The following is a 27,724-nucleotide window of genomic DNA, read 5'->3' as shown; positions in this document are numbered from 1 at the left end:
AAGAGCTATCCTCACGTCCCTTGCATCCACCTACCACCCGATCTACCTTTATAGGTAGATTCGTGGTGGTAGGTTCCCTTTAACTATGCAGGTGAAAAAAAGTAGTAAGCTCTTAAAGTTGTGCATCGGTTCCCACGGTCCCTTACATTATGTATCCATTTTTCAGAAAAAGAAAGTTACTCTTTCCAAGTAGAGTCAGAGAGGTTACTTAACATAAAGAGGAAGCGTTAGTAGCAGGAAGCAACAGCACACTACTGACAAACTCAGAGGCCTAAAGATTAAAAGAGAGACTAAAACAAATCTACTGACATTTTCCTGACCTGTTCATAGATGTGAATGGGACAACAGCCATCACACAAGCTGTTCCTATTAGAAGGTTAAACTGTTACTTGAGGAACACAATATTAGCTAGCGTTGCCGAAGCATTGCTAGTAATACCCATTGCAGCTCCTATTGTGAAGTCCATTGCCATCCGAGGAGCTCAGCAGTGACCTTCACACAAAAGGTGCTCTACCTTTGGTGAAGAGGAGCATTATTGTTCTTTAACTGTGCAATTCTTTCAGACAACTTTTTTATTGTATGTCTCTGTCTCTGAATCTGTCGTTGCAAGGTTTTCACTTTCTTCTTGAGTTTCACAGTATTGGGGTTAAAACGAGGGAGGCTTTCTTCATTGTGCGCTGCTGAATAAGTGTGGTCGCAAGATTTTATTTCTTCTAGGAATTCATCTACCAAGGACCTATGGTGTCTTAAGTTTTGGTCACTTTCAATGATTTGTTTTCTTCTACTTTTCCTTGCTTTGAAGACAGAAGGCACAGCACTTATGCGTAGTCGGCGTTCCAGTGTCCCAAGCCTTACAATGTAATCTTTGTCCCTGAAATGATCACTACAGATTCTGCTGGATGCTGACGGTTTCCACTCAGGAGAACACTGAAGAGCCTTCAGCCATTTTGAAAGACGCTCAGGGTTTTTCATAGGAAATCTGAAAAGAATGACAATTGTAATTAAAGAGGACTTTTCTCTAAAACAAGTGGTGAAAATACCATTCTCTAGGGCACGGGTGTCAAACTCATTTTTGCGTGGGACGCTGTATAAAATGTATCTACTTGAGCTGTTTAGTAGTTACATTCATACAGTAAAACGATTACAATCAGCAACCACAATGCTGAACATAGTGTTAAATAACAATAAACATACACTGGCGTGGCTTGTATGTATCGCTCAGAGGCCACAGTGCTACTCCAGTAGCCAAAATACCTCCATTAGGCACTCTGCTCCCCCAGTAGCCACACTGCTCCCACAATGCCCCCCCCCCCTCTCCCCGACAACACAAGAGAGGCAGGGAAATGAGAGCCGGGTCGGATAACACAGATATCAGTCTTGGTATCTGAACATTATAATCCCCTCCACACTCAGGGGGAGTTTATGTGGAGAAGAGGAACTTGTGTTATGCTAATATTCCCTTATTCAGTATTAGGTAGAGAAGCTGCTATGTACATGCACATTGTTAGCTCGCTATGCTCACCTATAGGCTGTGTTCAGAAGTTGCACGGTAGTGTGAGTCAGTGTGTGTGTGTCAGTGTCACACCCTAGGAGGCCCGCAGGAGGAGAGGGCCAGAAGAATAGATAGATTTAGTTTTTGCAACTTCCTGTAACTACCAAAGGTCAAGGTGAATTCTCTAGGTGGGCAGTCATGGGGGACGTAATGGAAAACATGCCCATAAACCGCTCTGTACACAAAAAATGAAAAAAAAGTTTTTGAAAGTGGAGAGTGAATGAAAATGCAAAAAAGTCTGCATTAAGGGGTTAATCAAAAACTGAAGCTTACATAGTTTGTTTTTATGATCCACAACACTTTGTTTTCCAAAGCAGTCAGGTACAGATTCCTCTCATGCTATTTTTCTCCCAGAGTTCTCTAGGGTCATAATATAATAGTATGGTTCTTCTCTATAACCAAGTGTCATTGACATCCCTACTCATTACCTAAACCCCACTGCGATGGTGTCTCACAACACTGGGTATGCTGAATGTCTCACTTCTGTGTGGTACCATTGATGCTTCAGCCAAAACCAAGTTGCCAAGGTGACTAGAAAACAAACTCTAACAAGTCTTGTAACCAGTAGTGAAGTCTATCAGTGTATAAGACTGATAACTTGTGCCCTGCTCTGTGTGTATGAGTGACCCCATGCATTTGGTTAAATACTGTTAAAAAAGGAGAAATTTGACTCATTATTTATGCCTTTCTACCCCCCCCCCCCCCCACAAAAAAAATACCAGGAAGAATAGTTCAATCCAATGATAATCTACTCCTGTCCACACCACCACGCTCCTCTTGCATTCCCAGGAAGCCCAGGATGTGTGGCTTTCAAATAGTGCTGGGCAAAGCACAACCTGCAGGAGGATGTCTTGACAGATTTCTCTGAGTGCCACCACTGGTACCTGTGCTATAGGTTCACCACCACTGCAATAGGGCATGTTTGAGTAGGTCAGTATTTGTCTCTTTATGTTTACATACACTCACCGGTCCAACTGCTCGTTAACACTTAATTTCTAATCAGCCAGTCACATGGCGGCAACTCAGTGCATTTAGGCATGTAGACATGGTCAAGACAATCTCCTGCAGTTCAAACCGAGCATCAGTATGGGGAAGAAAGGTGATTTTGAAGGTGGCATGGTTGTTGGTGCCAGAAGGGCTGGTCTGAGTATTTCAGAAACTGCTGATCTACTGGGATTTTCGCGCACAACCATCTCTAGGGTGTACAGAGAATGGCCCGAAAAAAAAAAAAAACATCCAGTGAGCGGCAGTCTGTGGGCGGAAATGCCTTGTTGATGCCAGAGGAGAATGGGCAGACTGGTTCGAGCTGATAGAAAGGCAACGGTGACTCAAATGGCCACCCGTTACAACCAAGGTAGGCAGAAGAGCATCTCTGAACGCACAGTACGTCGATCTTTGAGGCAGATGGGCTACAGCAGCAGAAGACCACTTCGGGTGCCTCTCCTTTCAGCTAAGAACAGGAAACTGAGGCTACAATTTGCACAAGCTCATCGAAATTGGGCAGTAGAAAATTGGAAAAACGTTGCCTGGTCTGAGTCTCGATTTCTGCTGCGACATACGGATGGTAGGGTCAGAATTTGGCGTCAACAACATGAAAGCATGGATCCATCCTGCCTTGTATCAACGGTTCAGGCTGGTGGTGTCATGGTGTGGGGAATATTTTCTTGGCACTCTTTGGGCCCCTTGGTACCAATTGAGCATCGTTGCAACGCCACAGCCTACCTGAGTATTGTTGCTGACCATGTCCATCCCTTTATGACCACAATGTACCCAACATCTGATGGCTACTTTCAGCAGGATAATGCGCCATGTCATAAAGCTGGAATCATCTCAGACTGGTTCCTTGAACATGACAATGAGTTCACTGTACTCAAATGGCCTCCACAGTCACCAGATCTCAATCCAATAGAGCATCTTTGGGATGTGGTGGAACGGGAGATTCGCATCATGGATGTGCAGCCGACAAATCTGCGGCAACTGTGTGATGCCATCATGTCAATATGGATCAAAATCTCTGAGGAATGCTTCCAGCACCTTGTTGAATCTATGCCACGAAGAATTGAGGCAGTTCTGAAGGCAAAAGGGGGTCCAACCCGTTACTAGCATGGTGTACCTAATAAAGTGGCCGGTGAGTGTACATGTGGGTATTGGAGCCATGAGCAGGACTCTTCTACATGAATGACAGAAGATTTGTAAAGGGATCCTCTTAAGGGGATCGGGTGAAGGCCTGCCCTAATGTTCCTCTTTGTCTCACAAAGCCTTAAAGGGGTATTCCCATTTTGGCAAATTAATGTTATTGTTTGTATAAAAGTTATACAATTTTACAATATATTTTCTGTAGCAATTCCTCGCTGTTTTCTAGATCTCTGCTTGCCCTAATTCTATAGGAAGTTTCTATGTTTACTTCCAGTGGACAGAGATCTGACCATGGTCACACAGGTGCACGACTCGTTATATCATGGAGAGTAATCAGAGCTGTGTGATATAACAAGCAGTGCACCTGTGTGACCATGGTCAGATTTCTATCCACTGGAAGTGAACATAGAAGCTTTCTACAGACAGACAGCAAAGGAGAGATATAGAAAACCATGAGGAATTGATACAGAAAGTATGCCGAGATGGGAATACCCCTTTAACTCCTGTATCTCTTTCCTTCTCTCAGAACCTGTACCTTTGTGCCTCCCTTCTCCTAAAAAGGCAACATATCAGGTCCCCCTCCTCCATATGTAGCTGGCAGCACCTGGATGCCCAAAACTTTTTCACACACCTATCAATGGCAATAATCAAGCTGACACCCAATTTTGCTGTCTGGGATACAGATTCCAAATCCAATTATCTAACCTTACCCACTTTGTAACAGTGGTTCTCTCACTTATTAGATACGGTGCCTAGTACAGCAGCTCAATATAAGAAGAGGTCAGCTGTGTCATGTGCAAAATGCCAAAAAAGGCAACATGACAGTTTTCTTTTCTTTTGCTCTAGAAGGAATACGGTCACTGCCTTTTCCACCCTTTACCCTCATTTTTTGCAGCCATATACCTCTTTATAACCTTGTATTGTAGGCGTTACTTGGCTTTGAGGAAAGATAAGGAAAAATGGAAGAATTGCCTATACTAGATCAATTTCTTTGATATATATACAGGGCCCCATTTATGCTTACAAAAAAGAAAAGTGATTACCTGAAAAATCTTTTCCCACATCCTTTAACAAAGATCCTGTAGCAACCATCTACCACACAGGTCACTGGATGGCTGCTCACTGAAGGTCCATGTTTTACCTAGACACAATTCAGAATATGGTATAATCAGTCAGGTCTAGAAATATTTAGATAGAGACACATATTAATATTTAATATACATATTAATATAATATACTGTATATTGGGCTAAAGATGCAGACTCTCAGCTTTGATTTGGTGATATTCGCATATTTCCTAAAGGAAAGGTTTAGGAATGACAACCCATTAATATCTAAAAAGCTATTTAATGGTCTGCTAAAAGGTCAAGAGACAATTCCATGCGTTGCATTTGCTTTTAAAAGCGGTTGCTGTGACCTACAACATGTAGACAGATGAGTTCTTAATGATGATGATGATGGTGGTGATACAGAGCGCACTGGTGAGCTGGGGAAGGCCTGGACAACCACAGAAGACAACAGTGGTGGGTGAGTGCAGAATCCATTTCAAGGGTGATTGAAAAAGAACACACTCCAGGAATTAGGTGTATCTAAGAACACCTATATACTATTATACTATGGATCTATACCAAACAACCAAAAGAGCTCAATAACCTACATAATACATATTAACCCTACACCATTAACCCAGAGGAATTGTTCCAAGTCATTTTATAATACCTAGGGATAGTCTAACTAGCTGCTTGGTACTCTTTAGGATCAGACACCAAAAACCCCCTTAGTTCATTCCACATTACAGAAGAGCCAAAATCCAGTGCCTGTAAACTAAATTACTAGTCCAAAAAATGTGATGTCAATAGCAAAACCTAAAGGAATAATACCTGTTGCTTATGCTCTGATAGACTTTCCTTGTTACTTTTCTCATGTAGTTTGGTATTGCCGATTTCAGATGGTATTAATATTTGGTCTTTTGATTGTTTTTCTGGTACAGTCATCTGTATAGAGTCTGTCTACAATGAGAGAATAAAAGAATACATAATTATGTAGAGTAACTATAGCAAGATATATAAAAAAAAAGTAAGGAATACATGTGCGTATCAAAAAGTTAATGCAAGCTACTGAATAATAATAAACCACTTAAAGAAGACCTGTCACTAGATTTCTCTCTCCCCCTTATTCTGACTGACAGCTCTGTCTCTTCTAATCCCTGCTCTGCCTCCTTGTATTTAGGGACCGTCTGCTAATATTCAACTACAGACATATAATGCTGTACAGATAGGAAATATTGTGTCAAATTTTTTTTTTTTTTTTTACAGTGCCTTGTTACATTCATGGCATGTGTCCAGAGTGACATTACAGGTCCTGAAATCACAGCAGCATCCATGGAGGATGGAAAGGAGTAGAAGTCCATGGAGGCTGCTGTGACTTCATGTGGTCGCATACATACATGGGGTACAGTTTGCTTTTGTTAGGAGGCTAAAGGACCTGAGCTGATGTCGCTTTGGTTAAATGACATGAACTGTGACCAGTAAGGCGTGGGGAGTATTAGATGGGAGATGCTAATAATAGGGGGGTATTTTTGATATACACTGGCGCTAAGATGTAGATGGGTTGGACAAAGTGCTTAAATATTCAGTAATTACATTCTAGACCACAAAAATTCTTTTGCAGAACAAACATTTTTTATCGTTCAATAGCATATATACAAGTACATTTGGCATAAGTACTTCACCCCTCTTCGGTTGTAGTATGCCGTAGTAGTATTGCACAGTCCACACTCAAACTTCCATGGCTTCACTGAGACAACGAGCGCCAGGTGAGTCCTGTGACGTTTCGGAGGGGAACCCTCCTTCCTCAGACATGCGCGGTAGCGCCTAGGTGTGGGTTTTAAATCCTCAGTACTCCACAATTAACCCATGGCAGTACAAACCTCTTCCCTATCACCAATACCGTACAAAAGGCACAAAAACTTCACAAATACATATTGCACAAACCTACATAATTCATTACAGAAAATACATTTACTCTTTACAAAAATACATTAAAACTACACTGCTCATTAAGACCTTGAGGTTGTAACGTATCTAATCTAGTAATCCAGTATACTTCTCGTTGTAGCAGCCTCTTTTTCATATCATTACCCTGTGGGATTTCTTCTAGAATTAACCATCTCATGTCACATACTTTGTGTTTAAATTCGTAACAGTGCCTAGCTACACCCGTTTCGTGTTTAGCTTTTTCAACGTTCTTCTTAACCTCCTCAGCACTAAGAGACAAAAATTGTCTAATGACAGATTTGTGTTCGTTAAGCCTAGTCTTTATAGGTCTAGAAGTTTGGCCAACATACGCTAGCCCACATGGGCACTTAAGCATATATATAGCAGAGGAGGTGTTACACGTAAAGAAACCTTTTATCGGAATTTTGGTCCCTTTGCTGGGGTGACAAAATGAATCACCTTTAATGATGCCGGTACAGTTCTGGCAGGAGAGGCATGGAAAAGTGCCATTCCTCCTTGCGGCCAGAAAAGTTTGACGAGATGTTTTTTTATCTACAAAATCGGATCTGATTAATTCATTAGCTATAGATTTACCTTTCCTATAAATGAATTTAGGGGGGTCCTTAAACAATTTACCATACTTGGGGTCATGAGTCAAAATGCTCCAATTTTTTACAATAGATCTTTTAATTAACTGTGCATGTTTGTCGTATTTAGAAATAAAGGCAGGGCGATCGTCATACTCTTTTTTATTCGTCTTGGATACCCTAACTTCATCACGTGGAATATTCGCCACCTCTAATCCCACTTGTTCTACTTCTTCCGGTGGGTACCCCCGTTCTACAAATTTATTCACGAGTTTTTTTCTCTGTACTTCATATTCCTCATTATTGCTACATATTCTACGAGCCCTAATGAATTGGCTTTTGGGGATGCCCTTAAAGGTCTGTGGGGAATGATGACTGTCAAATGCAAGTAAGTTATTGCGGTCAGTCTCCTTTGTGTAAAGTGTAGTAATGAAGCGGTCCTGAGATCTCCTGATTTCTACGTCTAGGTAATGCAATATACTATTATTCTTTTCTGCTGCAAACTTAATAAGAGTATGACACTGATTCAAATATGAAATAAATTCATCTAGACTTTCTTCGGGACCTGTCCACATTAAGCAGACGTCGTCCACATAGCGGGTCCATAAAGCAATATATCTGGACCATTGACTGTGTAGAACAAAATTCTCTTCAAAAAACGCCATGAAAATATTGGCGTAACTTGGAGCCACAGGGGCCCCCATCGAGGATCCCTGTAGCTGCAAGTAAAAATCACTGCCAAATCTAAAATAATTTTTCTTAAGGATAATGTCTAGCAATGACATGATGAATCTAATATCTCTATTATTCAGGGAGCTTTCTTTCTTCAAGGCTTCCAAGACAGCTGTAGTCCCTTCTTCATAGGGTATGTTGGTATATAAACTTTTTATATCCAGTGTGCATAGCCATGTAACCTCTGAACAATTCACAGTGTCAAGTTTTATCAGGAAACCGTTAGTGTCTTTCAAGCAATTTGGCAATTTAGTAACGATTTTTTGCAGAAACGAATCTACATAAACCGACAAAGGCTGAAGAATAGAGCTGACACTTGACACGATAGGTCTTCCCGGGGGGGGGCTTAGCCCCTTATGTATTTTCGGAAGCAAATAAAGGATAGGGACCCTGGGGAGGTCAACAATCAAAGCTTTATATATGTCATCCGTGATTATTCCGGAATTTAGGGCTTCTTCCAGTACACCATCGATGTATGTTTTAAACTCAGTGGTTGGATCTCTTTCTAATTTTTTATATACTGACTGATCTGCCAGTTGACTAAGAGCTTCATTGCAATAGTCTTCTTTATTCATAACCACGGTGGCACCGCCTTTGTCGGCTTTTTTCACAATGATCGATGGATCCTTTTTTAAATTAGATAAGGCACCACGTTCTTGTCTCGATAGGTTATTGCGTCTAACTTCTTTACACGCGTCCCAATTCTTCATGACATCATCCATAACAATTTTTTGAAATGTATCCAAAAAAGGAGAGGAGATACATGGATCAAATTTACTCTTCTTTTTCAATCTAGTGGGAACTGGCTTGTCATTTTTCTTAGCCCCTTGGAAAAACATTTTAATTCTCAAACTTCGACAGAATTTAAAAAAGTCAACTGAAAAATCAAATGGGTCCATCTTTTGTGTAGGGACGAACCCTAAGCCTTTATTAATAACTAGATGTTCTTCTCTGGATAATATGCGTGAGGAAATATTCACAACCAAATTCTTTACTTCTTCTTTTGTTTCTGTCTGGTCGTCATCCCCTTTGGAGTCCCTCCTGTTGCTCCGTCGCTTGACGTTTCCGTGTCGTTGGTCGTTTCGTCGCGTATTGCTAAAAAATCACCAGATTTCGTACTTCTTTTATTTCTTATTTTGCTTTTATCTCTCCTTTCGTTATCTGTGTAATCACTATCCGAGATATTTGAATCATGTAGTTCTCTTCTTTTATTGCGGTGTATTCTCCGTTCTTCCGACCAAGTGTACACACGATTTAGTTGGTAATCTTTAATGTCTCGCTCAAACTTCGAGAGCTTGTTTCGTAGGAGCGTGTCCTTAAGTTTATCCATATTTAATTTCATTTCTTCGTGTGTTTTGTTATATATGTCCAATTTGCTGGACTTTTTAAATTCATTATCCAATGTCTCATATTCGCACCTGGTCTTTTCAATCGCACATTGAAGGTGCTGAACAGTAAGCAACATGAGGTCGATGGAGTGGCGATTGCATAACGCAAACCATTTTTGAACAAAAGTTAAATCTTCTTTAAGAAGCATAGGGCGTAGGCTACATCTCATCCCTCTCGGGATCCTCTGGGTCTTAATATATTCAGTTAGAGTTGATGCATGCAGTGTTAAACTTGTTTCACGTTTCTTTAAAACTTCTAGCAGTTTTTCGTAATTCTTGGTTGCATTATCTTTAATAACATCAAAACAAAATCCTGCTTCTTCTGCCTGTTGTAAAATGGCATTGCGCTCGGTCTCAGTGAAAGCCAATGTTTCTGCTTTATTCTCTGTTAATTTTGAGATCTCCGTAAATGTTGCCATTATTTTATGGCTTTTAATATTTAGCTTTTAATATAGGAGCACTCTTGAGAGAAACATATAGTCACAAACTTTAAGAACATGTAACGCTCCTTCTTATCTCCTGAGTGTGTACACTGGTCTATGGTTCGGAGTCTCTCACCCTCCTAGCAGTCGACATTCAGTAATTACATTCTAGACCACAAAAATTCTTTTGCAGAACAAACATTTTTTATCGTTCAATAGCATATATACAAGTACATTTGGCATAAGTACTTCACCCCTCTTCGGTTGTAGTATGCCGTAGTAGTATTGCACAGTCCACACTCAAACTTCCATGGCTTCACTGAGACAACGAGCGCCAGGTGAGTCCTGTGACGTTTCGGAGGGGAACCCTCCTTCCTCAGACATGCGCGGTAGCGCCTAGGTGTGGGTTTTAAATCCTCAGTACTCCACAATTAACCCATGGCAGTACAAACCTCTTCCCTATCACCAATACCGTACAAAAGGCACAAAAACTTCACAAATACATATTGCACAAACCTACATAATTCATTACAGAAAATACATTTACTCTTTACAAAAATACATTAAAACTACACTGCTCATTAAGACCTTGAGGTTGTAACGTATCTAATCTAGTAATCCAGTATACTTCTCGTTGTAGCAGCCTCTTTTTCATATCATTACCCTGTGGGATTTCTTCTAGAATTAACCATCTCATGTCACATACTTTGTGTTTAAATTCGTAACACAAATAAAACATAATATTAAAAAATCATTGTTCCCACCACTGTTTTAATTAATTAAGACAACTAATTAATTAATTAAAACAGTGGTGGAAACAATGATTTTTTAATATTATGTTTTTAACAATAAATATATATTTTTTTTTATAAATTAATAAAAATGTTTTGAGAATGGCACCTTATCTGGGGATAGCGATACAACAGAATTATAAAAAGATGCATTTTAAAACTAAACAGAACGAAACTATTTGTCCAGACCAACCACAAGAACTTGATCAGCTCTCTCCCTAATAATGGCACCGTACCTGTAAGATTACCCGCATCAGTGAGATTAGGAATTCAACCCTGAGGAAGAGAGCCGGAGCTCTCGACAACGCGTCGGTGGAAAACCCTTTTGTCTCACCAGACGGACCGTACCTAGGGTGACGTCACCGGTACCTTGTTAGTCAGATACAGCGAAGCCACCGGCCGGGGCTCGCGTGCTGATCTGCATTTTGTGGATTACTACTTGGCTTGGAAACGCTATCCGAAGTGAAATACACCTCACGAAAAGATTATTGCTCTACATGAGATTTACGAGACCTACGGGACAAAACCTCACTAAACGGAAGGAATCAAACTTCCCACACAGGAGGGGTGCCACTTACAAGTTAGTGCATCGTGCACACTGATGTTTAAATCATTGTAGATCCGTTAGTGGTATAGCGTTTATCCGAACCTAATAGTCCTAATTTTATAGCCAGCGCAGGTATCCTTGTTTTTTACTTAAGGGGTGCTAATAATAAAAGTGTAATAAAAGGTGATTTATGTGGATGTAACCCAAACAATTTTTGGATAAAACAAGGGTGGCAGTTAATAGGGCTCTACAGGAACCTATCACTGGCTGCACTGAATGTGCAAATGTGGTGACAGGCTTCCTTTAAGTTTCCCCAATCCCACAGCATCCTCCAACTGCTGCTGCCTCTTGTACAGCTGATGCAGAGGCAGCACAATGATCACATTGCAGTGTCTCAAAGGCACACAGTGCATTCAAGTAGGTGCCCTGTGCAGGACTCTCGTAATAAATAGTATTTGTTTCTTATGGATACTATTTATTCTAGTGTAGGTCGAGCCACTTGCTTCACCTGGGCATTTGCACAACCTTTCCCTTTGGCAAAAAAAACCCAACCAACCAAACAAACAAAAAAAAAAAAAAAACGCCTGATACAATCTTCTACCACACAAATGTAGAACAGAAGGCATCTACTTCCCATGGAATCACCTGGGCCCTCTCTGTTTTGGATGGGTTATTCTTTTAGGAAGTTCTGTAAATCATAATTTAGTACATATTGCTAAATATTGTACCTGATGTTCCTGAGACTCCAAGGCTGTGGGTATCTCTGTTGGCAGTTTAATGAAGAGAGAAGGCACTGCATTTGGTCCTAGTTCAGGAACTGTTGCTCCAGGATATAAGATGTAGTCCTTTTCAGTAAAGTGTTTGCTACAAACGCTATATGATGTTAAAGATTCAGATTTTGTGTAGTTTTCATGATGTATTGCCACAACCCACTTGGACAACAATGCAGGATCATTGATTGGAAACCTGTGAACAGTTTACAATATACCATGTTCTATCAATACAAATATACAACATAGGAATTAGATGATGAATAATGGTACAACATGACTGATGATATAGAAAAAATAAAAATGACAGGTTTCTGTTGTACTGCATATTACAAACTGTTGCAACATTCTAATATAGTGTTTCAATTTTAACCGGTTAAGGACCGGGCCCTTTCCTGTTTTTTCATGTCCATTTTTCACTCCCCACCTTCAACAATCTATAACTTTTTTATTTTAACACGTAAAGAGCTGTGTGACAGCTTGTTTTCTGCGTAAAAAATTGCACTTCATAGTGAAGGTTTAAATATTCCATGCCATGTACTCGGAAGCGGGAAAAAAATTCCAAATGTGGTGAAAATGGTGAAAAAACGCATTTGCGCCATTTTCTTGTGGGCTTGGATATAACGTCTTTCACTGAGCGCCCCAAATGACAAGTCTACTTTATTCTATGGGTCGGTATGATTAAGGGGATACCAAATTTGTATAGGTTTTAATGTTTTCATACATTTACAAAAATTAAAACCTCCTGTACAAAAATTATTTTTTTTGATTTTGCCAACTTCTGGCGCTAATAACTTTTTTATACTTTGGTGTAGGAGCTGTGGGTGATATAATTTTTTGGACTGTACGACCCTTTGATCACTTTTTATAGATTTTTTTATATTTTTCAAACTGGCAAAAAAGTGCCATTTTCGAATTTGGGCGCTATTTTCCATTACGGGGTTAAACGCATTGAAAAACCGTTAATATATTTTGATAGATCGGGCATTTTCGGACGCGTCGGTACCTAATGTATTTATGATTTTTACTGTTTATTTATATTTATGTCAGTTCTAGGGAAAGGGGGGTGATTTGAATTTAAGCTTTTTTTATTATAATTTTTTTTTTTTTACTTTTTTTTTTTTCTTTTTACTATTTTTCAGATTCCCTAGGGCAGTGATGGCTAACCTATGGCACTGGTGCCAGAGGTGGCACTCAGAGCCCTTTCAGTGGGCACTCAGGCCATCACCAGAGATGACTCCAGGTATCTTCCTGCAGTCCCAGACAGCCCAGGACTTGCTGTGCACAGAGCTATTTTAAAGTGACAGCTCTACCCGGGACTATTTTCTGCTTTATTGTTGTCCTCAGGTGCTGGTATCAATGAAAACTGTGACAGAGAAGGGAGTATAAATCACAAATTAAATTTCTGAGTTGGCACTTTGCGATAAATAAGCGGGTCTATGTTGTAGTTTGGGCACTCGGTCACTAAAAGGTTCGTCATCACTGCCCTAGGGTACTTCCACCCTAGGTTGTCTGATCGATCCTATCATATACTGCCATACTACAGTAAGGCAGTATATGGGGATTTTCCTCCTCATTCATTACAATGTGTTATCAGCACATTGTAATAAAGGGGTTAAAACTAAATAGCCTCGGCTCTTCGGAAGACCCGAGGCTACCATGGAGATGGATTGCAGCTCCCTGATTACATCACGGGGAGCGACGATCCCAGGCAAGATGGTGGCGCCCATGAGCCGCTATCTTTTTGAGGCTGCCGGCAGCCATCGCTGTGATAACACCCGCGATCGGCGCTGGCACCGATCGCGGGTGTTACCGGTAAGTCTTTGCTGCAATATGCAAAGACTTACTGGCTATGGAGAGGGCTCAGCCCGTGAGCCTTTCCATGCAGTGCGACCGGACCGCCACCGTGAATACACGGCGGGCGGTTGCGAACCAGTTAAGATATACACTCACTGGCCCCTTTATTAGGTACACCATGCTAGTAACGGGTTGGACCCCCTTTTGCCTTCAGAACTGCCTCAATTCTTCGTGGCATAGATTCAACAAGGTGCTGGAAGCATTCCTCAGAGATTTTGGTCCATATTGAAATGATGTCATCACACATCACACAGTTGCCGCAGATTTGTTGGCTGCACATCCATGATGCGAATCTCCCGTTCCACCACATCCCAAAGATGCTCTATTGGATTGAGATCTGGTGACTGTGGAGGCCATTTGAGTACAGTGAACTCATTGTCATGTTCAAGAAACCAGTCTGAGATGATTCCAGCTTTATGACATGGCGCATTATCCTGCTGAAAGTAGCCATCAGATGTTGGGTACATTGTGGTCATAAAGGGATGGACATGGTCAGCAACAATACTCAGGTAGGCTGTGGCATTGCAACGATGCTCAATTGGTACCAAGGGACCCAAAGAGTGTCAAGAAAATATTCCCCACACCATGACACCACCACCACCAGCCTGAACCGTTGATACAAGGCAGGATGGATCCATGCTTTTATTGTTGTTGACACCAAATTTTGACCCTACCATCCGTATGTCGCAGCAGAAATCGAGACTCATCAGACCAGGCAACGTTTTTCCAATCTTCTACTGTCCAATTTCAATGAGCTTGTGCAAATTGTAGCCTCAGTTTCCTGTTCTTAGCTGAAAGGAGTGGCACCCGGTGTGGTCTTCTGCTGCTGTAGCCCATCTGCCTCAAAGTTCGACGTACTGTGCGTTCAGAGATGCTCTTCTGCCTACCTTGGTTGTAACGGGTGGCGATTTGAGTCACTGTTGCCTTTCTATCAGCTCAAACCAGTTTGCCCATTCTCCTCTGACCCCTGGCATTAACAAGGCATTTCCGCCCACAGACTGCCGCTCACTGGATGTTTTTTCTTTTTCGGACCATTCTCTGTAAACACTAGAGATGGTTGTGCGTGAAAATCCCAGTAGATCAGCAGTTTCTGAAATACTCAGACCAGCCCTTCTGGCACCAACAACCATGCCACGTTCAAAGGCACTCAAATCACCTTTCTTCCCCATACTGATGCTCGGTTTGAACTGCAGGAGATTGTCTTGACCATGTCTACATGCCTAAATGCACTGAGTTGCCGCCATGTGATTGGCTAATTAGAAATTAAGTGTTAACGAGCAGTTTGACAGGTTTATTAGGTTTATTACCTAATAAAGTGACCGGTGAGTGTATGTTTGAGTGAATAAGAAAACTTCTGTTAATTTAGATAAACCAGAGAGACCTAATATTTACATCTGAAAATGTATTTGATGTATATCCAGTCTATGCAATTATCTGTGGGTTAGGCTAGTGTATTTTGGGTGCACAGCATAACACCCAAAAATAACTTATAAATAAATTAAAAAAACAAAACTATTTCATACTATGAAACTTTTACCAACAACAGCTTGGTTGCATAAATTGTACACATACACACTCCCAGTTTTCACTTCCCCATGCATGTGACTGGCCTCATACTTGTAACATCAAGTCCTCAGTCTAGAAATTTCCTACTGCTTTCCTTTAGGCCACAGTCACACATTCCGCTAGGCGTCCGTTCATAACACGACGCTAGCGCACAGGGTGCGGTCCTTGGCCCGAACCCACATGCGTTTCCAGGGAGTTGTACCAAGTATGACTGGTAAGCTTTCTCCACAAGATAAGGTAGAACAAGCAGATAGTGGGGGTACAATTGCCGCGCACATCATAATATATTAACCTTTTTAGGTTACCTGAAGAAAAGTTGCTGGCATCCTTCATAATAGGTATTATTGCACCCATGGACTGCACAAGTCTTTACCTTGTCCACCTCATTCTAGAAAGAAAACAAGCAAGAGTCTAGAGTACTGTCACCCACACGGAAACTTTCAAGCAGCCAGCAAGAGAATGCCTGCCATCTCATCAATTCACCTTTTGATATTGGTTCCTGGCTTTATCTTGTTCTATTTCCTGTGTTGGGAATTTTCGGACCTGAACTGAATTGCTCTCAGAATTCTTACAAGCTACATCTCTGTTGTTTGGTTCTTCAGAATCAAAGGTTTCCTGTAAAACATATACAGAAATGTTAAAGGGGTTAACAGGGACCCCCTGAGATGGCAGTGTTCAGCATTAGACACACGTCCCAAGACCTGTAGGTATGGACCTCCTTTGTTGGACCTCCTTTCATTTCACAAAGTAGTTTTTTTACCTTGTGTTGTAATGTTGTTTCTCCGACTCAGTGTTGCACAACCTGTGTGTCTGTAGCTGTTGCCCAAGTACAACGCATGACAAGGTCTGGCAGTTGATAGCTGTTAATTGGAGTTTCGCAATGGCTGGAGGACTTTGTTCTAAGTAAATATAGTTGTAAATTATGTTTGACTGGAGCTTATTTTCAGCCCTCAATACCATTTTAGAAACTGTATCTTATTCAAATTTTGATGGTTGGGGATATGGTCGAAAAGCAATCGGCGCAAATCGGAAATATTCGGGTAACACGTCGGGAAAACGCGAATCGGGCCCTTAGTAAATGACCCCCAATGTGTTATCAGCACATTGTAATGAAGGGGTTAAAACTAAATAGCCTCGGCTCTTCCATGGAGATGGATCGCCGCTCCCCGATGACGTCACGGGGAGCGACGATCCCAGGCAAGATGGTGGCGCCCATGAGCCGCTATCTTTTTGAGGCTGCCGGCAGCCATCACTGTGATAACACCCGCGATCGGTGCTGGCACCGATCGTGGGTGTTACCGGTAAGTCTTTGCTACAATATGCAAAGACTTACTGGCTATGGAGAGGGCTCAGCCCGTGAGCCCTCTCCATGCAGTGCGACCCACACCCTGATACACGGCGGGCGGTTGCGAACCAGTTAAGATATACACTCACCGGCCACTTTATTAGGTACACCAACAAGGTGCTGGAAGCCTCCTGGCTCCATCGGAACATGATTTATGCACGCCCCCACATCTATATACATCCTCGATGCCGGCAAAGTCGCACATGTGTTTTTCATGCGCAGCCGCACTTCTCTCCGGCTGTTTACACAAGGGAGGTAGTTCCCACGCATGCACGAGATTACCGGCTGTCTGCAGCGCTTTCCGCTGGGGCTGAGGATGTATATAGATGAGGGGGCGTGCATAAATTATGTTCCAATGGAACCAAGAGACGCTCAGCTAGCCGAGCCGTGAGCGCCTCCGGCTCATTTGCATAAAGTTTATAACTGCATATTTCAATATAGAAGATGGCCTGGAGCATGCCAGCAGCAGTCCCTCGACACCCCTAAGGTAACGAGCATCCATTTGGGGACAGTCTACCATCCCTAAATGTGGTGGTAGATGTCTTTTAACTATTTTTTTTTACAGCTTTGGAGCAATTTCACGAACAAACGGGAGGGGGAGAAGGATGGACGGAGCAAACCTGAAAAAGGATGGGAACGTCAAAGTGTTCCATAACGGTGCTCTGGTCGCAAAGCCAACAAATGAAAACACATTACAGCCAAAATTGGAGTGGCTGATAAGGACCATAATCTTTAGTGTTGGGTGTGGCATATATCGTGTACACACCTCAGGTATTCTATCCAAGTAGCAGACCTCGGGCCTGCTAGGCTTTACCTGCAAGTCCTATAACAAATAATGCAGAGGGCTGCTCACATGTGCTTGCCTTAACTATACAGCTGAATCACACTACACAGGGCTTATGTTAATGACCTTACAGACATATTTGCAATAAAAATAAGATTATACTATATACTAGTACCCGAACAGCATCTTGAGGTCCATGATGATTACAAATTACAATAATTTGGTCATCTATTTCCTTTTTCAAAGTTTTTTTTCTTTCGAGTCGCTCTTTTAAGTGGGTTGGGAATCCATCAAAAACAGAAGGTACTGCATCTAGTCGTAGTCGAGGGACCATTGCTCCTGGACGTAACATATAGTCATTTTCGGTAAAATGATCACTGCAAATTCTGCTGGAGGCAGAAGGCTTCCAGTTTTTGCGTCGTATAGCCATAACCCAATTGGACAAGCGGTCAGGATCTTTCAATGGAAACCTATGGAAGATGAACAATTTTTTTAAGCTACAATGATTGGCTGATTTAGCAGATAAAGAACCGGTTCCCATTCCATTTTTAGATGTCTCATTCAGTGTGGAGAAACTGGAGAATGCTTGGTTTCACATGTATTATAAGCAGAAACTTACCTAAAGCAGTTCGGCCACTAGCCACCCTTATAGCCATCTTTAGTCAAACAACTTTCCTGATATGCAAAAATACAAGTAAAAGTGGTTACCTGAAGAATTGTTTCCCACATCCTTTGACAAAATGGTTATGGCAACCATATGCCACACAAGTCATTGGCATTCTGGTGATAACTTCAAACCTAGGGAGGATGAAAAGAAGTAATTCTGTTATAAACATTGTAGCATCGTTTTAAATCTTGGTTGATATTCTTGAACAGGCAGTAGCTGGACATTGCCAGGATCACACAATAGGGGAGATGAAATGAGACAGAATTATTTAATTTGTACTGAAAAAAAAAAATGTTCTAATGGTTTTTTACCACATTTCCTAACAGTTTTTAGCAATCAAATTATGAAGCAGCACTCCCCTTGAGAAAGCTACTAGCGAAACACGTGTCGGGGTTGTCAAGCTTGATAATGCCTTGATTGAATTGGCGAAACGTTATACTACTATGGTGGAATAAAAAAATCCTTCATCTGACCTATACGGAGTGCTGAGTCATAATTTGATTGCTATTGGACTTTGGGGTCGGTGTCGGACCCCTTAAGAAGACCTGCACTCTTTTCTCATACACCCTTTGGATCCCAACAGTTTTAGATACTTGCATAACTAGTATGAAAGAAGACATGGCTTATTGATAAAGGAGCATCAGCAAGTGTGCCAAATTCTAGTACATTTTCTGGCCTAAAACTAAATGACAGTAGCACAGAAGCTGTTAGACTACGCAGATTTACAGTGGGTACGGAAAGTATTCAGACCAGTTTAAATTTTTCACTCTTACATTCATTGCAGCCAATTGGCAAGATCAAATTGGTTCTTTTTTTGCTCATTAATGTACTCTGCACCCGACAGAAAAAAAATAGTAATGTAGATATCACAAGGTCATAAGTATTCAGACCGTGTGACACTGATATTTAATTCACAGGCTGTCCATTTCCTTCTGATCCTCCTTAAGATGGTTCTACTCCCTCATTCAATTAAACTGTTTGGACTTGATTAAGAAAAACTCACACCTCTCTATATAAGACCTCACAGCTCACAGTGCATGTCAGAACACATGAGATTCATGAGGTCAAAAGGAACTCCCCAAGGAGCTCAGAGACAGAATTGTGGCAGGCATAGATACGGCCAAGGTTACAAAAGAATTTCTGCAGCACTCAAGGTTCCTAAGAGCAAAGTGGCCTCCATAATCCTTAAATGAAAGAAGTTTGGGAGGACCACCACTCTCTCGACCTGGCCATCAAGCCAAACTAAGCAATCGTGGGAGAAGAGCCTTGGTGAGTGATGTAAAGAAGATTTCCAAAAACACTATGATGTAGTAGGGAGATGTGACAAAGTTCCACAAAGTCAACTATTACTGCAGCTATCCACCAGTCGGTAGGCTCTCCTCAGTACGAGACATATGGAAGCCTTCATATAGTTCGCAAAAAACACCAGGCACTATCACCTACCAAATAAAATCCCAACAGTGAAACATGGTGGTGGCAGCATCATGCTATGGGGGTGTTTTGCAGTTGCAGCGACAGGGCGACTGGTTGCAATTGAAGGAAAGATGAATGCGACCAAGTACAGCACACAGCTAAAATAACAAAGCAGTGGCTTCAACAACTTTGACCATTCTTGACAGGAACAGCCATAGCCCTGACCTAAACCCAATTAGGCGTCTCTCTAGAGACCTGAAAATGACTGTCCACCAACGTTCACCATCCAACCTGAGGGCACTGGAAAGGATCTGCGAGGAAGAATCCAGGTGTGAAAAACTTGTTGCATCATTTCCAAGAAGACTCATGGCTGTACTAGCTCAAAAGGTGCTTCTACTCAATACTGAGCAAAGGGGCTGAATACTTAGCACCAGAGGTTGCACTAAATTTTTTCCAGAAGAGTTATAATACTCTTAAGGACACAAGGCTGGAATGGATGCTTGAGAAAGGGGAAGGACCCACATCAATCTCATCTGTGTGGCTAGGTATCTGCTAAACGTTTAACGTGGATTGCTGTACAGTCTAATGGACTTTGCATTCAGGCACAGTATCAGTGTTTGTTATGTGTCATTTTTTATACAAATAGTTTGATAATGAAAGATATTTAAAATCACATAGTGCGTCTGTGGATATCTCTCTGCATGTGTGGTGGAGGTGTGGGAAGGACCTCTCTAATCTATTCTGAATGCGCTTCCAGCGGAAGGTAGAAACAGGGATAAATTGGTTGGTGTTTTTGGAATGGAAGATAGCCTCAAAATGCTTACAATATTAGTCCATTCACACGCTACAGTTTGTTCCATAAATGTGACATCCAATCACCTAGGTTGTAGGGAAATCCATTTGTGAGCAGCATGGGCCATATCTCACTCAGTCAAGGGACCCACCTCCCCCTCCACAAGGACTCTGTAGGGGTGGGCTTGCTTTATATGGAGCAACTTGGTACAAACAGGAATCAGAGCCCTCCCCAGGGTCTCCAGGAAGAGTGCAGGGATGAGGATCATCAACATACTGATGCCCCCCAGACTGTGTATAGCTTGTGCCAGAGTTGAAAATATTAAAGGTCGAAGTTTATATTATCATAGTATACAAGGCCGGAAAAAGACCGTCAAGTGCAACCTTTAAGAATTTAAGTTATTGGGTAGTAGGGTTGCACAATGCATCGAAATATCGGTACTTGTGCGATACTCTCAGTCAGAATGATTCATGTTACTCAACATCCAAATATTCTCCATCATCTTATCTTCAGTGCATGAGGGTGTGTATACACAAGGCTTTTTTTTTTTGCGTTTGGGTGAAAGCATTTTCATTAATTCTGGAAGTTGTTAACATTGGGACACAACTGTTTATACTTCAGCAATGAAGAAAAATGCATTCAAATCAGCGAAACGCATGGTTTTAAAAAAAATGTGTTTTGAAAAGCATCCAAAAAATGGCGTGGTGTTTCTGTCACAATTTTGAACACATTGAAAACGCATGCGTTTTTCAAATGTTTGCTTGCGGTTTTAAAAATGCAATGCTTGATGTGCATTAATTGCATGCATCTGAGCTCTTGGAATTTATAAAAATGCAGTGAACTTAATCTCCCTGCTGTTTGTGTACGTAACCGCATGTGTTTCAAAAAAGCAATGAACACGCACCCCAGATACGCAGACAAACACAAGTAAGAAAACACAAAGTTAAAACTGATGCATTTTACATGGATGCCAAAACACAATAAAAAAAAAAATGCACCAAAAAAAAAAAAGACACATCACTGGCCGTCCTCTTTAAAGTACATTTACCACCAGGCACACTGACATACTGGAGTGTGCCCCTTTTGGCAAAATTAACACATCTTTTAGCTTCTTATGCCTTTGTTTTTACAAAATAAATGATTTAAAAATTTTGCAAATAAGCCCGGGGCTCCAGTCTCCAATTTACATATATTGAGCCTTGAGCCCCTCAGGTTAATTTGCATAATTTTGATAACCTTTATTTTCATATAAACAAGGTCCTAAGAAGCTACGGAAGACAAAATCATGCCAGAGGGTACACACACCAGTATGTCAGTGTGCTTGGTTTACAAACCTTCATCCTGGTGGTAAGCAGGTGCCCCCTGCTCACTGACCCAATGTACCCGGATGATGCGAGGTTGCGGCCACTATGCTATGATATGCAATTGCTTCAAGTTAGGGAAATACTATAAAATAAATGGAAAGTGAACTTGACCCAATCATTTAGTTAAACAGACTGCTTAGTACGTCACCGCAGTCAGGTTCACACAGTAAACACGTCTGGACAATGCAGAGCTGCCTACCAGGAAGATGGCAGCCGATAACCACTACTGGCGACAGTTCCTACTCAGAAAGTCAGCACGAGTCCTGCTCACCGTATTAACCAGTGTAAACGCTACAGGAAACAAGCCATGTACGCAGCTCAGCCAAGGGGGTTGCAAATCAGCTCATTATCAGTTGAAAGCACAGCAAAAACAGGCAATCGAATGGCCAGCTATTCATTCTGCAGGGGGCCTTCGCGGCAGACAGGAAGTTCCTAGGACACCTACGTAGAACAGGAAAGACCTCGTGGTGTGAGGAGGTAGCGGGCTACTGGGCTGTGCTGGACCGTGTTGTGAGTGGATATGGACGATGAGGAGGAAACTTACCGGCTCTGGAAGATTCGGAAGACCATTATGCAGGTAGGTGTTCAGCTTCCTGGGAAGGTCTTGTCAGTGCCTGTACAGCACTTGTCCTATGCAGGAACATTATAGTCAGCTTCTATGAAGCCCCTTGACTGATAACAGAGAGCAGTCGTATGTTCTGTGGCTCTCCCACGTGTACAGGATAGGGGTTTAGAGCTTGACCCCTGGGGGGATATCTTCCTCCTGCAGGATATTGGAGTGAGGGGTATCGGGTCTTGTGATCGCTGTGTGGTCTCAGTGGTCAGACTCTCCTGTTTATATGGTGGGGAAACTTCTTTAAAGGGATGTATTGGGTCCTAGTTTAAAGGGGTTGTCCACATTAAGCAAATAATCGATAATGTTTGTGTAATGTAAAGTTATGCTATTTTCTAATATACTTTTTGTGCCAATTCCTCAAGGTTTTATCTATCTCTGCTTGCTGTGCTTCTATAGAAAGCTTCTATCTTTCCTTCCAGTGCATAGAAATTTGTCCATGGTTATGTGATGGACACACAGGTGCACAAACATTTATTATCACAGAGAGTAATCAGAGCTTTGTCATATAACAAGCAATGCACATGCGTGTCCATCACAAAACCATGGAAAGATTTCTATCCCCTGAAAGTTTGGATATAAGGACAGCAAGCAGAGATCTAGAAAACTGTGAGGAATTGATACAGAAAGTATATTGGAAAATTGTGTAACTTTTTCTTACACAAACCAATGGAAAGTGGAAAATCCATTTAACAGGGAAATCTCAAAGTTGGACAATATCCTAAAATAAATACATTGAGCCATTTATCAGATGTCTGTACACATTGGACATAGACTGAGCTTACACCAGTGTTAGAGGCTTGATGTTATTCTCCGGTGGGAGAATCCTAGCAGCTTCACTGAAGTGGGTAGAGGCATGACTATCCTGCAAACTGACAAAAATGGCGGAAACAAGCAGATTGTTGGACAAAATATTAACATAGTTATTAAATATTGGCATCATACTAATACTGGACCATTTTTTGGTAAAATAAAGTGCCTCGGCTTATAGTCGGGTCAGTTTATACTCGGGTATATATAATATGTAAGGTTTTAATGGATGAATAAATGTAGATGTGTAGTGCTTTTTAGCTAGATCATTTCCTTTTGGATCTATTGAGTACATTTACACTGTGTTAATATCTTTAACATTTCTCCTTTAACACTTTGTGTTTAACAGTTGTGCCATGACCGAGGATACCTAGTGACACAGGATGAATTGGACCAGACGTTGGATGAATTTAAGGCCCAGTTTGGTGACAAGCCAAGTGAGGGCCGTCCTCGGCGAACTGACCTCACTGTGTTAGTCGCTCATAATGATGATCCCACTGATCAGATGTTTGTGTTTTTCCCAGGTAAGTGTTGGAATCATGGAAGGGGTAGAATTAAATGACAGTTATGGATATTTTATGTGTTACTGACTTTCTGTGAAATTTCAGAGGAACCAAAGGTTGGAATAAAAACCATTAAAATGTACTGTCAGAGGATGCAGGAAGAAAACATAACCAGAGCCATCATTGTGGTGCAGCAGGGGATGACACCATCTGCTAAACAGGTACTTTTCTTTATCCCAACAATGAGAAGGTTTAAAGGCAATAACAATGGTTAAGGAGATAATGACACTTATTAGTATTTTTGTGTTTCACCTATGCATGATGTTTTGTGTTTTAGTCACTGGTAGATATGGCTCCCAAATACATCCTTGAACAGTTTCTACAGCAGGAACTTCTGATAAACATCACAGAACATGAGGTATGTTTAGACAGCTGCTGAAAAGATGGATATTTGACCCTTTAAGGACGCAGCCATTTTATAGCTTAAGGCTCAGTCCCATTTTTTGGATTCTGACCTGCGTCTCTTTATATGGTTATAACTTTTGAACACTGTTACTTATCTAAAAGATTCTGAGATTGTTTTTTCCCCCACATGTTGTACTTCATTTTAGTGGTAAATTTTGGCTAAGTTTTTTTTTTATTTACAAGAAACAAATGATTAATGATTTAGAAAAATTTGCCATTTTTGAAATTCAAAATCACTGTGTTTTCAGGCAGATCGATTTACCTGAATGGAGCCGGTGCCAGAAGCTGCGGGTGTTAGCTATATATTATAACCAACACCTGCCCCCGGCGCATCCGGGGGTCCGCTGCTCCGATCGCAGCCCCGGGACTGCCAGTGCCCGGGGCTGTGCGATCCTCTTCTGTGTGCCTGGTCCCTGCCTTCTAGCAGGACCTGGCTGTAACACACTGAGCATGCGCGATCAGTGGATCGCTTGTTCAAGCTAACCTGTAAAAGTTAATTTAAAAAGTTAAAAACATTAAATAAAATCATTTTTTAATAAAAAGAATTAATTAAAAAAAGTTAGTCCCCTAAACACAAATATTCTCTATACACATGCAATAAAGTGAAAAAACCCCCCACAAAATTGCCAAAAACGCCCACATATTTGGTATCGCCGCATCCGTAAAAATCCGTACAATAACTCAGAAACATTATTGGACCCGCTCGGTGAACACCGTAAAAACAAAACCCAAAAAACACGCCAAAAATGTACATTTTTCATAAAATCTCTACACAAGAATGTTCTAAAAAGTGATCAAAAAAAGTTATGTGCGCCAAAATGGTACCACTGAAAAGAAAAACTCAACACGTAAAAAATAAGCCCTAAACTAGCTCTGTCAACCAAAAAATATTAAAGTTGCGTCTCCGAAAAGATGGCGATGCAAAAACAAATGAGATTTCCTCTATATTAGTTTTTATCCAGTAAAATTGTAAAAATAAATGAAAAACTATATAAATGAGGTATCACCGTAATCGTAGTGACCTATAGAATAAAGATAATATAGTATTTTTAGTGTACAATCCCCAAAAAATACGAAAAGTAAACCAAAATTGACAATTTTCTTTTCACCCGTACATTCAAGAGTTAATAAAATAAAAATAAAATCAAGCTACTGACCCACTAAAATGAAGTATTTGTAAAGTGCATCTCATGTCGCAAAAAATAGGTCGCAAATAAAGATTGTATAGCCAATAAAAAGTGACAATGCATAATCTGCTCTGAATGGCGCAGCTTCCCTTCGATGCCCTGGCGTGTGCCCATACAGCAGGTTACCACCACATATGGGGTATTGTTATACACGGGAGGGATTGGGTATCTAATTTTGTGGAGCGTTTTGGTATTTTATCCACTGAGAATTTGTAGATTTTTTGAAAAACACATTCATTTAGCCAAAAAAGTTTACTTTCAAAATTGTATCCGATTTTGTTTTATCCCTGTAAAACAATTAAAGAGTTAACAAACTTCATAAAAGCTGTTTTACGTACGTTGAGGGGTGTAGTTTCTATAATGGGGTAATTTATGGGGTTTTACTTTTATTTAGGTCTCTCAAAGTGATTTGAAACCTGAGCAGGTCCCTCAATAGCAGGATTTTGCGTTTTGCGTTGATTTCGCGTTTTTTTTTATGAAAATGTGAAAAATCGCACCTAACGTTCAAAGGCCCATAACATCCTACAAAAATAAGAGGATGCCTAAAAAACCATGTCCACATAAATTAGACATTTAGTGAATGTTAGTTATTACATTTTTTTTGCGGTTATGACTATGTATGGAAAAAGTAGAACATTTTGAAGTTCGAAAATCAAGAATTTTTCCAAATTTTCACCAAATATCTGATTTTCTCATAAATAAATGCAAAACATACCACCAATTAACATGAAGTACAAAGTGTCACGAGAAAACAATTTTAAAATCACTTGGATATGTTAAAGCGTTTCGAAGTTATAACCACTTATAGTGACACAGGGCAGATTTGAAAAAATGGGCCGTGTCAGGAAGGTGAAAAGTGGCTTCGGAGTTAAGGGGTTAAACATAAAACTGAAAACATTGCACCTGACTTACATACCACCCATAGTTACAAACGGACCTCTGGATGTTTGTAATTTACTGTACTTTAGTCCTAGGTTACAATAAACAGCTTTAACAGTTATCAATGGTGCCTGTAATTAAGATTTATTGTTAATCCTGGTTCTGACTGGGGTTGCAATAATAAAGTATACGGTTCCGACTTGCACTGTATTTTAAATTGTTATTCTGCCCTTTTCCTTTGTTCAGAATTTAAGTTAAGAAAAAGCTTTTGATTATAAATATAATAAAAATGGGGTTCATTTATAAAATATGTTTAGGATTGTACTTACTAAGAAACTATTTGAAAATCTACGTAGGTATGTGAAGGGGCTGCAGGACTATTGACATTGTGGGTATTGTACTGCTGCTCTCAGTGCATAGCTTTGCCGTGAAAGCTTTGTGCCATCATTTATGCATGTCCTTTTCCCTTTTACAGTTGGTTCCTGAACATGTTGTTATGACAAAGGATGAAGTGACAGAGCTCCTAGCAAGATAGTATCCTTTCTTGATGTTGACCATCTGATGACATTTACCTGTATTTTAAAGGGTTTTCTTAATGCTTAGTATTTTTATGAAGGTTTTTATTTTGTTTCCTGAAAATTCCTTAACTACTTGTTCAGTAAACTCAGAGAATCTCAACTCCCTCGTATACAGGCTGGAGATCCAGTTGCCAGATATTTTGGACTGAAGAGAGGTCAGGTAAGGTATACTGTAAATAAATAATAATTAATAATGGTGATCCCATTAAAGAAAGCAATACCTGGAAATTTGAAAACTGAGGGACAGAATGCCTCCTAAACCAATAATAGTGCAGTTTGGGAAGCTGAAAATAGGAACAGAAACATATCTTTTGTGCCTCAAAACAAACATCTTCATTGCTGCACCGATTTAAGTAAATCGCAGCTGCCATTACTCCAGCTCTCAAGTGGAACCGCAGTTTTAGCCCCTTTAACAACTTCTACATGTGTCACAGCATTCTGTACAATAACTCCTTTGTGTGAAACCTGCCTATTCTGGTACATAGTTCCCATCCCTATAGCACTTTCAGGCTCCTCAACTTATCCCTAAAAGATTCTGTGCATTGTTTCATCTGTATGTCAGTATTTCTTCCAATTGTTTGAAAGGATGTGCGCATTTCAATTACATCCCCTTCAATTTGTGTGTGAATGTAAATTTTTAGCTTTTTGTTTAGTAGAGAAGATCTTTCTATCTTACAGGTGGTAAAGATCATTCGTCCCAGTGAGACTGCTGGCCGCTACATCACATATCGCTTGGTGCAATGAAGTGTCCCTGTGATTTTGCCACATATGATTCACATCTGTGGAAGACCTTGGAAAGACTGAGCATTTAGTTATTAACTAAATGTGGCAAGTGTTAGGTGTATATTATGTTGTTACTGTTCATTTTTATATGCATTTCTTTAAGTGGCACAGGTATGGCATATATAGCTTTTATAAAGTGATTTATTTGTTTGTTTTGGCCTGTTTCCCAAGTAAAAAAAAAATGCATTTTGACAAA

At 40.7% G+C, this 27,724-nt stretch overlaps 2 protein-coding genes across 3 annotated transcripts; one reads left to right on the top strand and one right to left on the bottom strand.

Moving 5' to 3' along the window:
• Positions 1 to 58: 58 nt before the first annotated feature.
• On the bottom strand, positions 59 to 22,108 carry LOC140064518 (uncharacterized). 2 transcript variants are annotated; one of them, XM_072111505.1, is made up of 9 exons: positions 21,982 to 22,108; positions 18,182 to 18,271; positions 17,649 to 17,943; positions 15,828 to 15,959; positions 15,650 to 15,732; positions 11,880 to 12,117; positions 5,569 to 5,697; positions 4,732 to 4,829; positions 59 to 979 (listed from the first exon to the last, which is right to left on the bottom strand). In XM_072111505.1, the coding sequence occupies exons 2-9, from the start codon at positions 18,250 to 18,252 to the stop codon at positions 511 to 513; spliced, it is 1,515 nt and encodes a 504-aa protein (XP_071967606.1). In that variant the 5' UTR covers positions 18,253 to 18,271; positions 21,982 to 22,108; the 3' UTR covers positions 59 to 510. The 2 variants fall into 2 exon arrangements, with proteins under 2 accessions (XP_071967606.1, XP_071967615.1); XM_072111514.1 differs by having other exon boundaries at positions 21,910 to 22,082.
• On the top strand, positions 21,544 to 27,724 carry POLR2E (RNA polymerase II, I and III subunit E). The gene is made up of 7 exons (XM_072111541.1): positions 21,544 to 22,287; positions 23,483 to 23,657; positions 23,742 to 23,857; positions 23,974 to 24,054; positions 26,643 to 26,701; positions 26,827 to 26,905; positions 27,424 to 27,724. The coding sequence occupies exons 1-7, from the start codon at positions 22,231 to 22,233 to the stop codon at positions 27,487 to 27,489; spliced, it is 633 nt and encodes a 210-aa protein (XP_071967642.1). The 5' UTR covers positions 21,544 to 22,230; the 3' UTR covers positions 27,490 to 27,724.

This window comes from Engystomops pustulosus, chromosome 1 (genome assembly GCF_040894005.1).
Source record: "Engystomops pustulosus chromosome 1, aEngPut4.maternal, whole genome shotgun sequence".
Lineage (NCBI taxonomy): Eukaryota > Metazoa > Chordata > Amphibia > Anura > Leptodactylidae > Engystomops > Engystomops pustulosus.
Note: the sequence above shows the minus strand (reverse complement) of the source record. Positions and strands in the feature narration are given on the sequence as shown.

Excerpts from the sequence above, each read along its gene's own strand:
- POLR2E (XM_072111541.1), top strand. The coding sequence starts at position 22,231 with ATGGACGATGAGGAGGAAACTTACCGGCTCTGGAAGATTCGGAAGACC. Across the intron at positions 24,055-26,642 it reads TAAACATCACAGAACATGAG|TTGGTTCCTGAACATGTTGT; the intron begins GTATGTTTAGAC and ends TCCCTTTTACAG. Across the intron at positions 26,906-27,423 it reads TTGGACTGAAGAGAGGTCAG|GTGGTAAAGATCATTCGTCC; the intron begins GTAAGGTATACT and ends TCTATCTTACAG.
- LOC140064518 (XM_072111505.1), bottom strand. The coding sequence starts at position 18,252 with ATGCCAATGACTTGTGTGGCATATGGTTGCCATAACCATTTTGTCAAA. Across the intron at positions 15,733-15,827 it reads CCAGGAACCAATATCAAAAG|AATGAGGTGGACAAGGTAAA; the intron begins GTGAATTGATGA and ends TTTTCTTTCTAG. Across the intron at positions 980-4,731 it reads TGTGGGAAAAGATTTTTCAG|ATTTCCTATGAAAAACCCTG; the intron begins GTAATCACTTTT and ends CATTCTTTTCAG.